The 14,307-nt window shown below is 40.4% G+C and overlaps 1 protein-coding gene across 1 annotated transcript; it reads right to left on the reverse strand.

Annotated features, from left to right (window-relative positions):
• Positions 1 to 4,506: 4,506 nt before the first annotated feature.
• Positions 4,507 to 9,316, reverse strand: LOC137292083 (uncharacterized). Its single transcript, XM_067823627.1, has 3 exons — positions 8,980 to 9,316; positions 6,969 to 7,100; positions 4,507 to 4,757 (listed from the first exon to the last, which is right to left on the reverse strand). The coding sequence occupies exons 1-3, from the start codon at positions 9,314 to 9,316 to the stop codon at positions 4,507 to 4,509; spliced, it is 720 nt and encodes a 239-aa protein (XP_067679728.1).
• Between the last annotated feature and the right edge of the window lie 4,991 nt (positions 9,317 to 14,307).

Raw genomic sequence — 14,307 nt, forward strand, 5'->3', positions numbered from 1 at the left:
ACAAATCAGAGGGCACAACACAAGCGATGACACAATCTCTTAGCACCCCTTATACCTGCAATGGACTAGGCAAGATCTAAAAATATCCATAGACTACAACTTAAAAGGATACTACCTGAGTTGAAACCTAAGTTGGATAACTTGTTCCTAATCCCTTTCTTCACTGAATAAAATATGTTTAAATCAAAGTTGAAACTATAGACAATGACAACTTCAAATGAACCAAATCTTACATGACTTCATACCTGCCACACACTTCCCCTGCCCAACAAATGATGTCCCCATCATTACAATTTACTAGTGACAACACCCAGAATGGTCTCAGTTAGCTTCTCTGGCTGCTGAGTAAATATTGCCCAGAGGCAAGAGAATTGAGATTATCTGCTCTTACCAACCAGCCTTGTGTAGCTACCACAGAGAGAACGTAATCTCCACTCCGCAACTATCTCGGCTGAACTCGGAGTCGGCCCGAACGTCGTGTGGCTAGAGTTGGCACTTCCCTCTCTGCTGGCTGACCCTCTTCATCAGATATTTCATTGCTGAAATCGCCACCGGAAGATGATGTCTGATCTGGCTGACCAGTATCTTCAGACATCACTTCCTCCCTCTCATCATGGACAGCACTAGCTTAGCCATTTCCTAATCTCGTTGCCTGAACTTCAGCTGGCCCGTCCACTGCTGAGTCAGTGAACACTGGACCATGACATGAATAGGAGTAAACAACTGAGTCATGTTCATCAGAAGAACCGTCATCTTCCTGGTGCGATTTCTCTGATCTGGCTTTCTGGGATGCTGATGATTTTTTCCGTGGTGTAGGGATCACATGTCTGGGTTTTGGGACTACTTGTCGTGGTGTTGGCACTACTCGTCTAGATGTTGGAACAGGTGGTTCCAAGTTAGTAATGTAGCCAACTGGCAAAAGAAGATTTCGGTGAACTGTCTTCTTCCTTCCCTCGTTATTTTCCTGTACAACAGTGAAAACAGGAATTGATGGATTTGGCTAATTCACAACAACATACATGTCATCTTCCCATTTGTTAGCCAGTTTGCGTTGTCCATCAAAGGTTACAATTTTGACAAGGACTTTATCTAATTCTCGATCACTGGAGCTGGGTTCCTGGTGAAACGCATTATCTCCAGATGCATCGTTTGTCGAAAGTACAGTGCTCGGCAAAAGATACAGAAGATGGCAGACATTCCACTTGGTAGACTTACTCCAAATGAGCCTCCATTCACAAATGTAGGAGTTGATTTCTTTGGGCCGTTTTACATAAAAAGAGGTCATGCGACAATGAAACGATATGGTGTTGTATTTACTTGCCTGACAGTGAGAGCCGTGCACCTGGAAGTGGCCCTCACAAACTCCTGTATCAATGCCTTCCTTCGCTTCTTTGCTCGAAGAGGATATCCGAAACGCATCAGATCAGATAACGGCACAAACCTTGTTGGATGTGAAAAGGAAATGAGAGAGGAGATCAAAAGGTGGAATCTTCACCAAATCAAAAAGGTGTGTACTCAGAGAGAGGTAGTATGGGAGTTCAGTCCACCTTCAGGTTCACATCACGTTGGCATATGGGAAAGGATGATTAGAACTATCAGACGGATCCTGTTACATGACCAAGTAGCTCACTTGTATGATGAAGGCCTTCAAACAGTGTTTTGTGAGGTGGAATCGATCATAAACAATCGCCCAATCACAACAGTGTCCAGTGACCTCAGACACTTGACTCCATTGACACCGAATCACCTGCTCCTGTTACATGGCAACCAACTGATGCCTCCTGGACTCTTCTGCAAAGATGACTGCTACGCCAGAAAAAGATGGAGACACATTCAGTATATAGCAGACGTCTTCTGACGCCGATGGTCACGAGAATACATCACAATGCAGCAAGAGCGACAAAAGTGGACCCGTGAACAGAAGAACGTTACTGTGAATGATATTGTTCTTGTGATGGACAACCTGCCTCGTAATTATTATAATGCCTGGTGTTACGGACGAATCATCCTTGAGGTATTCCCAGACAAAAAGGGACACGTTCGTGTTGTGGTTTTGAAGACACAAAATGCGACGCTGCGGCGCCCTGTGGACAAAAGTATGCGTTATCATTGAGAATGATGATCATGAGAAGTGACTGTTTGAAACATCATCCAGCTGTGTAGACTATATTTGAATTTCAAATAGTAATTGTTTTCGTTTATCCTTCGCAATTAGGGGGTCGGAATGTAGGAATTTTGAATTTGTTCTTGTTTATTTCTAACAATGTTTTCCTTAGCGGTGTGCACTCTGCATACTTGTAGCTCTCAAAGGGAGATAATTCGGGTTTGTTTGCACACGTTTTTCGATTCGCCATGCTTCGGACCTTCGTTTCGACACTCCAGCATATAAACGTCAGTCTTCACAGAGAATCTACTTATAACGTCGAATACCTTGACTGTCGACAGAATTAAACAGGAATATAGGAAGATTCTGAATTGTCGTTTTGAAGTGATACTTTATGCAACCTAGAAACCAACACTGTCGGTTACTGGATTGCCTTGTCCACACTCAGTGACCGCCGATATATAGCTGGAATATTGTTGAGTGCAGCGTAAAACTAACCTCATTCACTAAATTTGTTCATTGCTTCCTTTTCTGGTTAGCATATCTATCACTCAGCCTAAAAAAAGAGTGTTGGATGCCTCTGAAACCAGATCTCTTTTTTGGACGTCCTTCACAACAGCTATGCCATTCGACAAAAATCTGGTTTTCTTCAGTTAACTTGAAAAGAGTTTGTGAATTACACCCGTGCAGTATGCTGTGTAGGCGTGAAATGTCATCATCGTCGTTGCAAAGCCTATGTGGTCCGAGGTCATCTCTAACACTTAACAAAAAGCCGTTATCTCAACGAACGAAACTGACTTCTTCGAACAAAAATGTCAAAGACATTTTATATGCGCTTCATTATTCGTCAAAGAGGGCTGATGGGGTTCCCTGTCCATAACTGAACAATTAAACATTTCCCAAACAATTATAGATGCACTTATCTTGTGGTTATAGCGATTCAGGTGTATTAGACATTTGACTTCACATCTGAATATAGTGACAATAACCTGTTAGAGATTAGAAGTCGCTTCTGAATATAATTCTTTATTTTTATTTAGAAAAATGTTATTCACACATTGATATAACAACAATGATAACTGTTTGAGAATTGAAATCGATTGCAAAACACGTGGCATGATCGGTTACTCCCTCTTGAGAAAACCTCAGCTGCTGAGATTACTCGACATGAAAGACACCAAACCTCCCACAGTGAAACAATGCAACTCCAAGCTGAACGTGGACTGAGAATTTATTCTTGCATGAGCTCCTCGAACTCCTGGAGGAACACAAAATGGTTGTACTACACTTCGTGCCGACGAAGCAACGCGATAGGTAGGTATTTGAGAGGTTGAAACATGGACGTCGGCGACATCAGACCGTTGATCACCGACAAAGTCATGGAGGAGCAGAGCGACCCGCTAACCTCAAATTTCATATCAGGGTGAAAAGCACTTCCAGCCTTACTTCAGAGGGAAACAACGCCACCGCATGGTACAGCCTACATGTATACTGGAAATACACGGGCGCCATCCTAAAACCCACCAAAGCCGCTAAAGTCTCAGAAGACGTCAGCAAATCTTGATTAAAAACAGGCTCGAGACATCCCAAGAAGAAAATTCCATATTTCAACTCCGAATCGTGCTCATTTCCTGTTTATACCACACAACAGGTAACATGTAAAATCGACAAGTATGGCTAACCGACCGTTGACAACGAAAGATTCGAAGAAGTCTTACAACGCATATACAATGGCAGTCGCTGGACCTGGCCTGCCGCCTGGCAAATCGAGTTCACTGGAACCGTGACCCAGTTGCTGGCCAAGCACCAGGCGAGACACAGTGTAGCTTGGTGCTTAGTATATAATTACATGGCTCTTGACCTGTTTTTTAAAATGGAGACAATGTAACGTTGCTATGGAACTCTATGAAAAAACATTTGGTGTTGTGTAACCTTAAGGTATGTAGAACTAGGAAATAATTGACTATTTGATAGTTATGGAACACTCTTAGATCATCCATAAAACTGAACTTTGAATTAAACGTCTTGCCCAAATGACCTTGTTTTAACTTTGCAGGAACCTCTGATCATGTGTCATTAATAGAACAGTGTCCAAAAAACCTCACACTTTTCACCTCCTCTCCCCCACACCCCACCTCCTCATAGTTTATGCTAGTATCATCAACGTGCAAATCTACCATTACACATACTGCTTTCCCAATAACTCCAAAAGGTACTGGTTTACATTTTGGTAAATTGTCCAGAACTTCACAGAATAGATGTGACTTCCTCTGTGGTGACCGTGAATAGTCACAAATGCCCCAATGGATCCAGTACTGAAAGATCTATATCCATATGCACTGACTTCTTTCAAGTTACGAAAGTCTGGTTTGGTGTTTTTGCTGACCCTTTGTCCTCTGTGTCTACGTAGCACAGTTACGTTGGTAGTACACCCATAGGTTATGTTGTCCCTGATATGCCGCGTCCACAGAGAGGAACGGGACGTTATTGATGATACAGAGATTGTTGACTCCGTCGAATTCGATACTTGGGCAGGTGCCCGTGCAAAGCTGTGGGCAGGACGCTTCTCTAAGCGATGAGTGTATACTGACATCATGTCCCCAGATGGCGTATCCAGGGTAACGAACAAGTCCAGATCCTAGGGTAGAACATTCTGTGTAACAAATAACAGGGAGTTCATATCATATACAGGGCAGTTAAATTCACAAAACAGGATTCACATGCCATGTAATATAATCTCGCCACGCTGAAAAAACTTCGTGCTGTATCTACATTTGGCTAAAGTGAATTAAAATCGCTAGCGACAGGAGGTATGGTGTAACTTCAACTGAGACCCATGTAGGTAACAAACGTCCCCATGGTCCATAGTATGGTGATCTACTTTTAGATGTTGGCGATCTATAGTTTGTTTATTTTTTATTGCATTAATAGTTTCAGGTTTACAAACTAGTATTTTCTTCATGTCTGTGATCTTTTAGCGTTCTTTTCTGTCATTCGTATCTAATTTAGTCATGATATGTCATTTTAAACCTTGACTGATTCACTCACTCGTGTTGCTCCGTGTCATGTCTGTCCCAATTTAGCCTGTGGCTGAAACGTAATTCATTACATGTTGGCAGTGAACTAAAACCGATCACTGACATGGAGTTTGACTGAACAAATAGAAAGTCATACTAACTGCCCCAGAGGAAATGTATGATACTTAAAAAGAATCAAATGACAGATGTATTTTCCTGTTTAAGAAACAATATGTTGATAATGTCTGTTACAGAGCATCTACTATCTGGCTATCATTTTAACATGGCTCCACATAAGCTGCGACTACATGCCAGCGTATTACACATGAATAGCATTTAGTTTTTGCACGCTACTCCAAATGGACTGCTCGGTGAACGAATAGGCAAGTGCTGTGTTTTCACAGTCTGAATCAATTGTCGGTTATCAGTCGCGTGGCAAGCTCCAAAAGATACGATGATAAGATAAGATAAATAAGATAAGAGATAGTGATGCGGGCTTATGGCCAGCACTGTGATTGTGACAAACATAGGATAGTTTTTGAATCTTCAAATATTTCTCATTTTCTAGAGTTATTATAGTTAATGAAGGAAAACAAATGATAACAGGGCAGTCTAAACGAAATTCGGCAGTTGGGTTCTGGCCCAGAGAATGAAAGACAGAAAGTTACATCCCCGTGTCGTCGTATTTACAATGATACGATTCACATATTATTTCTTACAGCGCAAGAGGATAAAGATGAATAAGGTATAAGCCATGGTATTTAGATTACCAGTTATTCATCTTTGGCTCACCTCTATTATTGAATAGAAACATGTTGAACCTCTTAAATGTGTCATTTGAAATGAATACCCAGAGTTTTGAAAATATGGCGGGCATTAAAATTATAGATACCCACATGAAACTGGAAGTACCCACTTAGTTTCTGTAGTATGAGTATCATACCCGTATGACCAAAAGCTTATCTCGAGCTCTGCTGACCCGATTTCCTAAATTTCACACCCATGAATGTCCCGGGGTAGAACAGGTCTTCAGCAACCCATGCTTGCCATAAAAGGCAACTATCCTTGTCATAAGCGGTGACTAACGGGATCGGGTGGTCAAGCTCGCTGACTTGGTTGACACGTCATCGGATCCTAATTGCACAGATCGATGTTCATGCTGTTGATCACTGGATTGCCTGGTCCAGACTCGATTATTTACAGAGTGCGAGTGAGGCAGAAAACTAAACTCACTCACTCACTCCTAAATTTCGTTTAACAGAACTCAAAGGCATCTGCAGCATAATGTTTATTTGTCAAAAACAAATATATCATAAAACCCTTGCTCAAAATCAAATATCGTTATAATGTCATGTAACCCCATAATCATCCCATGTCGGTATGTTTCATGCATCTACATATATTCTTACATATACTAAACTATACTTATGTATGGATGAGCGAATAAGTTTAGGTATATCCTTTCATTTGAATCATTATGATAAAAATGCAAATTTTGTTCATTAATCTATCAAAATTAAAATGAAGTCACTGTAGAAATTTGCATTAAATGTCCACCATTCATCCAATAAATGCACACACGATTTTTTGTTTAAACGTTTATTTTTGTGCACGAAATACCCTCAAAGTAACCCAAAACATAGATTTAAGTTATTTTTTATTTGCACATTCCATTATTGTTTGTAGGTCCATATGGACGTAGTTTGTGTTGTAAATCATCCCGGTCCGACAAAATTCACATGTTGCATACATGACGTAACACAAGTTATGTTTGGGACAGGCACACTTTCCTCGCTCAACTACCTCCCTGTGTAATAAGTGACAACATGGTGAAATAGGAAGCTTACCAGTGACACAGGCCTGTTGTGAGGGTGAAAACCAGTATCCAATCTGACAGGTGCACAGTCCGTCATTGCACACAGAGGTTGCCACATGACAGTCGCCATCAATGGTACAGGCACTGCCTATGAAGTGGAAGGCTGAAATGACATATCATAAACTACGTGTATCGTAAATTTCTAGATCCGATTTCTTAAATATCAACAGTCGGTTACATCACAAAACGCTATGCAAACGGATTGGCTAACACTTATGTCTACAAAACACAATTCAGTCTTTTCACCCACGTGAAGTTATAGTTTGCATTATTAACCAATCAGATTGCCGAAGGTCGTAAAGCCCTTCGCTGACGACCTAGTTTTGTATACTTCCGGCACAGCACCTTGTCTTTGGCGATTAAATAAAAAACAAGCGCATCCCCTCGAAAGGCCTGAGTAAATGCCTCCCACACACATAGGAAATGTGGACAGAAGCTTTTGAAAAGAAGACTTTTAATATAAGATATAGTCAATGACGAGTGCATATTTGTCCCGTTTTCGATCCCCTCGCTGTGATTTGGTGATGCACCTGTACAGGTTATATAGTAAAGGGTTTGGATAGTAAACCGGGACTTAGTTTATCGATTTTCGGACCCGCGGTGGGCGCCTGTGTTCCGAATGCTTGTTGCTTTGATCCCCGAGTTCCAGTCATAGAACTCCCCTAAACACATCCACATCATAGAAAATTATACTTTTAATTTCTTATGTAAAATTCCTGACACCACCTTTGACACCAACATGACTGACAAGATTCAGTGACAAATGATAATAATTTCCACAAATGTCTCCAGAAGCTTCCATACATAGAAGGTCGTTTATCAAGGTCACCATCACCATCAGGAACACATCTCCTCTGACTCTCTGGGTAATGCGGATCCATCAAGATTACAGTCACCGGATAAAGGTCACAAGTGTTTCCAAAACCTTTCAATCGCATCCATTGATGTGTGTTTATCATGATCGCCATCAGCCATCTGTTTAAAGTCACACTGAAATGTGCCGCAAGGGAGTGAGTGAGTTTATTTTTACGCCGCTTTTAGCAATATTCCAGCAATATCACGGCGGGGGACACCAGAAAATTGGCTTCACAAATTGTACCCATGTGGGGAATCGAACCCGGGTCTCCGGCGTGACGAGCGAACGCTTTAACCACTAGGCACCCCACCGCCCCTTCCGCAAGGGAAATGTCTCCACGTTGATTCCTACATCAGGTCAATCGTACGCAGTTACATATATCTGGGGCGATGGGGTAGCCTATCGGTTAAAGCGTCCACTCGTCGCGCTGAACAGCCGGGTTTGATTCCCCACATGAAAGTCCGATTGCTAAAAGCGGCGTTGAGCTATAACACTCAATCACTCACTTACATATAATATCAAAAACGGTTCTCCGAGATATATTCGGCGTGACTGATTTGACAATAAGGTCTATATGGACGAACAATACACCTTAAAAGTCGACACATCGCTTGATCGACAATGTTGGTGTATCGGTAGGATGAAGATTAGTCCAATATTCTATCATTAAACATACCCAGTTCGTTTAGTTTTCAGAACAGCGGTGATCCGAAACACAAAGTAAAATCTGCCATGTTCAGCAATTACGGCTTTCTCTCATACTGTCTGCGTCTTATGCAGACCTATTTAGCTATTATAACTTATATAACAAGCTAACTATAACTATAACTCAGATTAAAAAGCACTTACTTCCATCTGTCAACTTCCAGTAGTTTGCTTCATGACACTTTCTAAATAGAAAGAGTCCCTATTTGGGAATACGACTGTGTAGATTTCGAAAATTATTTACTTAAAGGTTTTCAACCGTACTTAAGTAATTATACTTCATGTCAGCTTACAGTTGATGCACTTATTAGAATTGACCAATACACCGCCGGCACACTAAGAAACATCAGGAGGAATCGGGGATTCAAACAGATACGGGTAAGGTTTGGCAAAGCAGGGTCAGCATGAAATTTACAATTACCTCTTGGTAATAGGTAGAGCCTTAAATGCTGTGAAACACTGGCTGGAGGGTATATCTTGGTAGGACTGGCAAAGGCTGTGGCATGACCCGAGCATCTGCTGGAGATCCTGTCAACCTGCACACTTCGACAGCGAGTGTCAAAGAAACATCGACTGACGCACGCCACAACGCTGTCCATTTGGTCATTCCAAAGCAGGTGCTCGTTCATGAATAAATTGTCAAAGTCAGGTAAGTGCACAAGTTGAGCTTTTCCACACAGAGAGCAGTAGCTTCGGCGTCCATGGAGTAGCAGACAAAACATAACAGCTACAAACATATCCCAGACAAAAACTGTCATTTTGTTGGGTGTCACAGTACGATTCGACTGTCAGATGTGATGCCGTTGACTTTGTTGAGTCCTATCACAATGTATATTGGGACAACATCACATACTCTTAAACTGTGTAATGAATTAATGATGTCAAAATATCTACAATGAGTACCACAGAAACGGACGTAAACCATTAAGAAATCAATATTCGCTTTCCACTCAAATCACCAGTGATACTCGCAGCTCTGACTGTACACAATTGAACAAAACCAGCAAGATATTTCTCTTATGATGTAATTGTTGTGAAGGACATCCATATAAGTGAGGTTATTTGGCAAGGCATCGCCTAATAAGAATACTAGTTTTCAGCTTGGTAATATGCTAGTCCGAAAAAGAAGGGTAGCTGCAACTTTTTTCAGGCGCTTCTTGATACACGCGATGCGTTTAAATGTGTCACATGTGATCGTTAACAAATCAGAAGGCTAAAGCACCTCATATCATGCCACGAGTGCAGAAGGTCTTGAGGCTGTAAGAATAGTCCGTGAGGGCATGTCTCAACGTCAGATGGCTGCGCATTCCCGCTGTCACGGAATCACCATCCCGGCATTCTAGCATGATCAAAACAATAATGAAGCTGACCTCGTGGACTTTATTGTTTAGGCCACTGAAGCGCCAGAATCATATATTAATTTTGTTGTTTTTTTGTGTCACACTTTGAATTTCAAGTGAAAGCTCCATATTCTTTAAGCTTTGGTTAGGTGCAGTTCTAAATGTGTAAAGTTCAACTACATCCGACGTAAAGTGGACGAACAACTTTGTGTTGTTTCCTCAGGAAAGATTATTTGAGTAAAGGAAAAGACGCAGGCCCAAGAATCTACGTTTTAACACTGACAAAAAAGGTAAATGTTACTCGGGCACATTTTTTCAAGGGACTTTTCAGGGACTTTAAAAACATTTTTCACAGAAAGAAGAAAAAGCGCAGGAAGAAGACACTTTTATTTTTTTCGCATAGAAATACAGCCTAGGACGTTTAGCAAGTGTTAATGAGTTGTCACACTCGTTCTTACAGACGCTTATTCTTACAGTGGACAAAGTGATGATCGGGGCGCGGCCGAATCATTTTTTTTTCTACATGGCAATAAAAAATTGTTACGCGCACAAGTATAATGGACGCGCCGTTGCCCGAAAAACTTTGACTTTTTTCAATTAGCCTTATTTGTAGTCGAACAGCAGGTGAACTGAGCGTCATGATTCCAGTCTTCATACTTTGTTTCTTTTGAAAACTCAAGAGTAATACAGCATACGCTTCATTCTAACGCTGTGTCATTTCATTACACCTCATGTCAAATGTATGTGTCATTTCATTACACCTCATGTCAAATGTATGTGTCATTTCATTACACCTCATGTCAAATGTATGTGTCATTTCATTACACCTCATGTCAAATGTATGTGTCATTTCATTACACCTCATGTCAAATGTATGTGTCATTTCATTACACCTCATGTCAAATGTATGTGTCATTTCATTACACCTCATGTCAAATGTATGTGTCATTTCATTACACCTCATGTCAAATGTATGTGTCATTTCATTACACCTCATGTCAAATGTATGTGTCATTTCATTACACCTCATGTCAAATGTATGTGTCATTTCATTACACCTCATGTCAAATGTATGTGTCATTTCGTTACACCTCATGTCAAATGTATGTGTCATTTCATTACACCTCATGTCAAATGTATGTGTCATTTCATTACACCTCATGTCAAATGTATGTGTCATTTCATTACACCTCATGTCAAATGTATGTGTCATTTCATTACACCTCATGTCAAATGTATGTGTCATTTCATTACACCTCATGTCAAATGTATGTGTCATTTCGTTACACCTCATGTCAAATGTATGTGTCATTTCATTACACCTCATGTCAAATGTATGTGTCATTTCATTACACCTCATGTCAAATGTATGTGTCATTTCATTACACCTCATGTCAAATGTATGTGTCATTTCATTACACCTCATGTCAAATGTATGTGTCATTTCATTACACCTCATGTCAAATGTATGTGTCATTTCATTACACCTCATGTCAAATGTATGTGTCATTTCACTACACCTCATGTCAAATGTATGTGTCATTTCATTACACCTCATGTCAAATGTATGTGTCATTTCATTACACCTCATGTCAAATGTATGTGTCATTTCATTACACCTCATGTCAAATGTATGTGTCATTTCATTACACCTCATGTCAAATGTATGTGTCATTTCATTACACCTCATGTCAAATGTATGTGTCATTTCATTACACCTCATGTCAAATGTATGTGTCATTTCATTACACCTCATGTCAAATGTATGTGTCATTTCATTACACCTCATGTCAAATGTATGTGTCATTTCATTACACCTCATGTCAAATGTATGTGTCATTTCATTACACCTCATGTCAAATGTATGGTATTAATGGTACACAGCTGAACCTCGTAAGGCACTGCAATGGATTCTCTTGATTACTGTCTTTCCACGCGTGCGTGGTGACTGTTCTGTGTCATCCAACAGACTGTTGACCGCAACATCATCCTAAATTTGTAATTGTTACAAGGCCATTAAGTTTAAATAGTGGGTTAAAAACATTAAACACTTAGTCGCAAACGAGCTTGATATATTCTCCAATGCCATCAACTAAAAGCCATCAACTACTCATTACATATCAATTATGACTGATTTGCTTTTATATTCTCAGCTGACGATTATACGTTTCATCAATTATTTCAGTCAGAAGCTTTTACTGTTGTGACACCGAGTATAGATTACAATCTTCAAACAAAGCCCGATACACGATGACCCACTCAACGTTTCTTCTTTCAGTGGCATTACAGAAACAAAGATGTTTCGTTGTCTAGCAGCCCACACTTACAAGAAGGAAGTTGCTATCCATATGTATCAGCCTTGCAAGGAACTTGTCATGCTTGGTGCAGCAGGAGAGTGAGTCATTTATGGTTACCTTAATCGATACTGACACTGACGTGTGCAAAGCTATCTTGTGACACTCGTAAGCTTATGTAAAAATATTGGCGGTACTATTACCATGCTCGGACGATTGATGCAAGTGGACATTGCTGTGATATTGTCTTAAAAATTGTGATGTGATCGTCCCATCTGTACACGAGCGGGAGACCACCGCTTATCGTTCTTGGCTGAACAGAGCTGCACCATGTGTCTTGTAGTTACCCAGAATCAGGATTACATGTTTCATCAAGTGGTTTGACCATTGTTTTCCGCAGCTTTTGTGGGAAGACATCAAGGATGATATTTTCTGAGGTATCTTGGCATATCCAATATCTTGAGTCTTACTTGACACAATATTTAACAATAATACTTGATTAATAGAAAGTTATAATATGAATAACTTCTATTACATGTATATGTATAGAAGCAGTCTCGCGGTGTGAACAGAGGAACCAAACTCTAGAACCTGAAACACCACCGCCAACGGCCCTAATGACACACTTCATCAATAGTATCTTAAAGAGGTGGTGTTTAAATGTATTCAATTTAAGCATGCATAAAGCACTGACAAAGTTGAGAAAAGTACCGTGTGTGTGCGTTTTTGTGTGCTTTTTTTTGTGTGTGTGTGTTTTTTTTTTGTCTTTAGTTTGTTTGGTTTGTGTGTGTGTGTGTGTGTGTGTGTGTGTGTGTGTGTGTGTGTGTGTGTGTGTGTGTGTGTGTGTGTGTGTGTGTGTGTGTGTGTGTGTGTGTGTGTGTGTGTGTCTGTTCGCGCAGAGTCTCGAAGTATGTACTACAGTGACTATCTGTAATACAGGAAACTTCGGTGTCGATGTGTAGCATAAACGCTACACAACACTGTTTGACTAATGTCATGCTGCTACGGTCACACTGTTCATATCAGCCATTGTAGAGTCCATCTTCTCTCGATATAGGTGTCTCGGATATGGAAGACCAGCAAACTATATCATCCAGAAGATCGAGTCAACGCTCCAAATGTTCTGTGCGAGTGAACACAAACAAGCAACAACAACCAACGAAAGTAACTCATCAGACATGGTTACATTTGATGGCTATCTCTCTCCGTTGAGTAATTTTCATTTTTGTGGACTTAATACAGATGGACATAGGTTATTTTGTGTAACAATTCTACACATATTTAAGGGCTGTATATTTTGGGGATGAAGATATGTCCAATCGCATCCTGGAGTAGAAACGACCCTAGGTCCAAAAACTATATGGGCGGTGAATCAAAATCTTCTATGGCAACCAGTGGGAGACCAGGGGAAAAGAATCATGTTCAAAAGTCTAATGGCTAAAGTCAAAAGTCGAAAGTTTACGCAAAACGAACAATTGAAGCACTTTCTAAAAGACACGGATCCTAAGCAGACTGTAGAAACCAGTCGATTACTGGAACACAGGATTGAACATTCATCAGTTTACAAAACCCAGAGAATGGCCTGGACAAACCGTGCTAGGAAGAGTTAAGGTGTCTGGTCGTTTTATCGAGTATTACTTAAGATCAATAGTGTAGCATCTCTGAGTGGCATTTTAGAAGCTGGGAAGTACAGTATAGAACAAACTATATGGATAACAACTTCTTTTATTTTTGATAGCGACGTATCAATGCAGATTATTGTACAGTTGTCTTGTACCGTTGGAACATAAATAGGAGTATATATGTAGAGAAACCAAACGAAACATTACAAAACAGAATTGTGACTATGTATTCTTTTTGGGTACGCCGCTGGTCATGTGTACCCACAGAAAAACACTCAGAGATCAAGTTAAAGAAAGAAGCATCTCTCATTTCGAACTATGACAACATGACTTCCGCATGGCATTCGTTCAGAAATTCAAAAGAGAAAAGGGAGGCAAGTCAGTTAAGATATCAGTGGAAACAAATATGAACAATTTAAAAGATCAGCTACTCTCTCACGATGAACTTTACATAGATGGAATCAACTGGCAGTCGTAGATACTAGAACGTAGT

This window comes from Haliotis asinina, chromosome 7 (assembly GCF_037392515.1).
Source record: "Haliotis asinina isolate JCU_RB_2024 chromosome 7, JCU_Hal_asi_v2, whole genome shotgun sequence".
Taxonomy (NCBI): Eukaryota; Metazoa; Mollusca; class Gastropoda; order Lepetellida; family Haliotidae; genus Haliotis; species Haliotis asinina.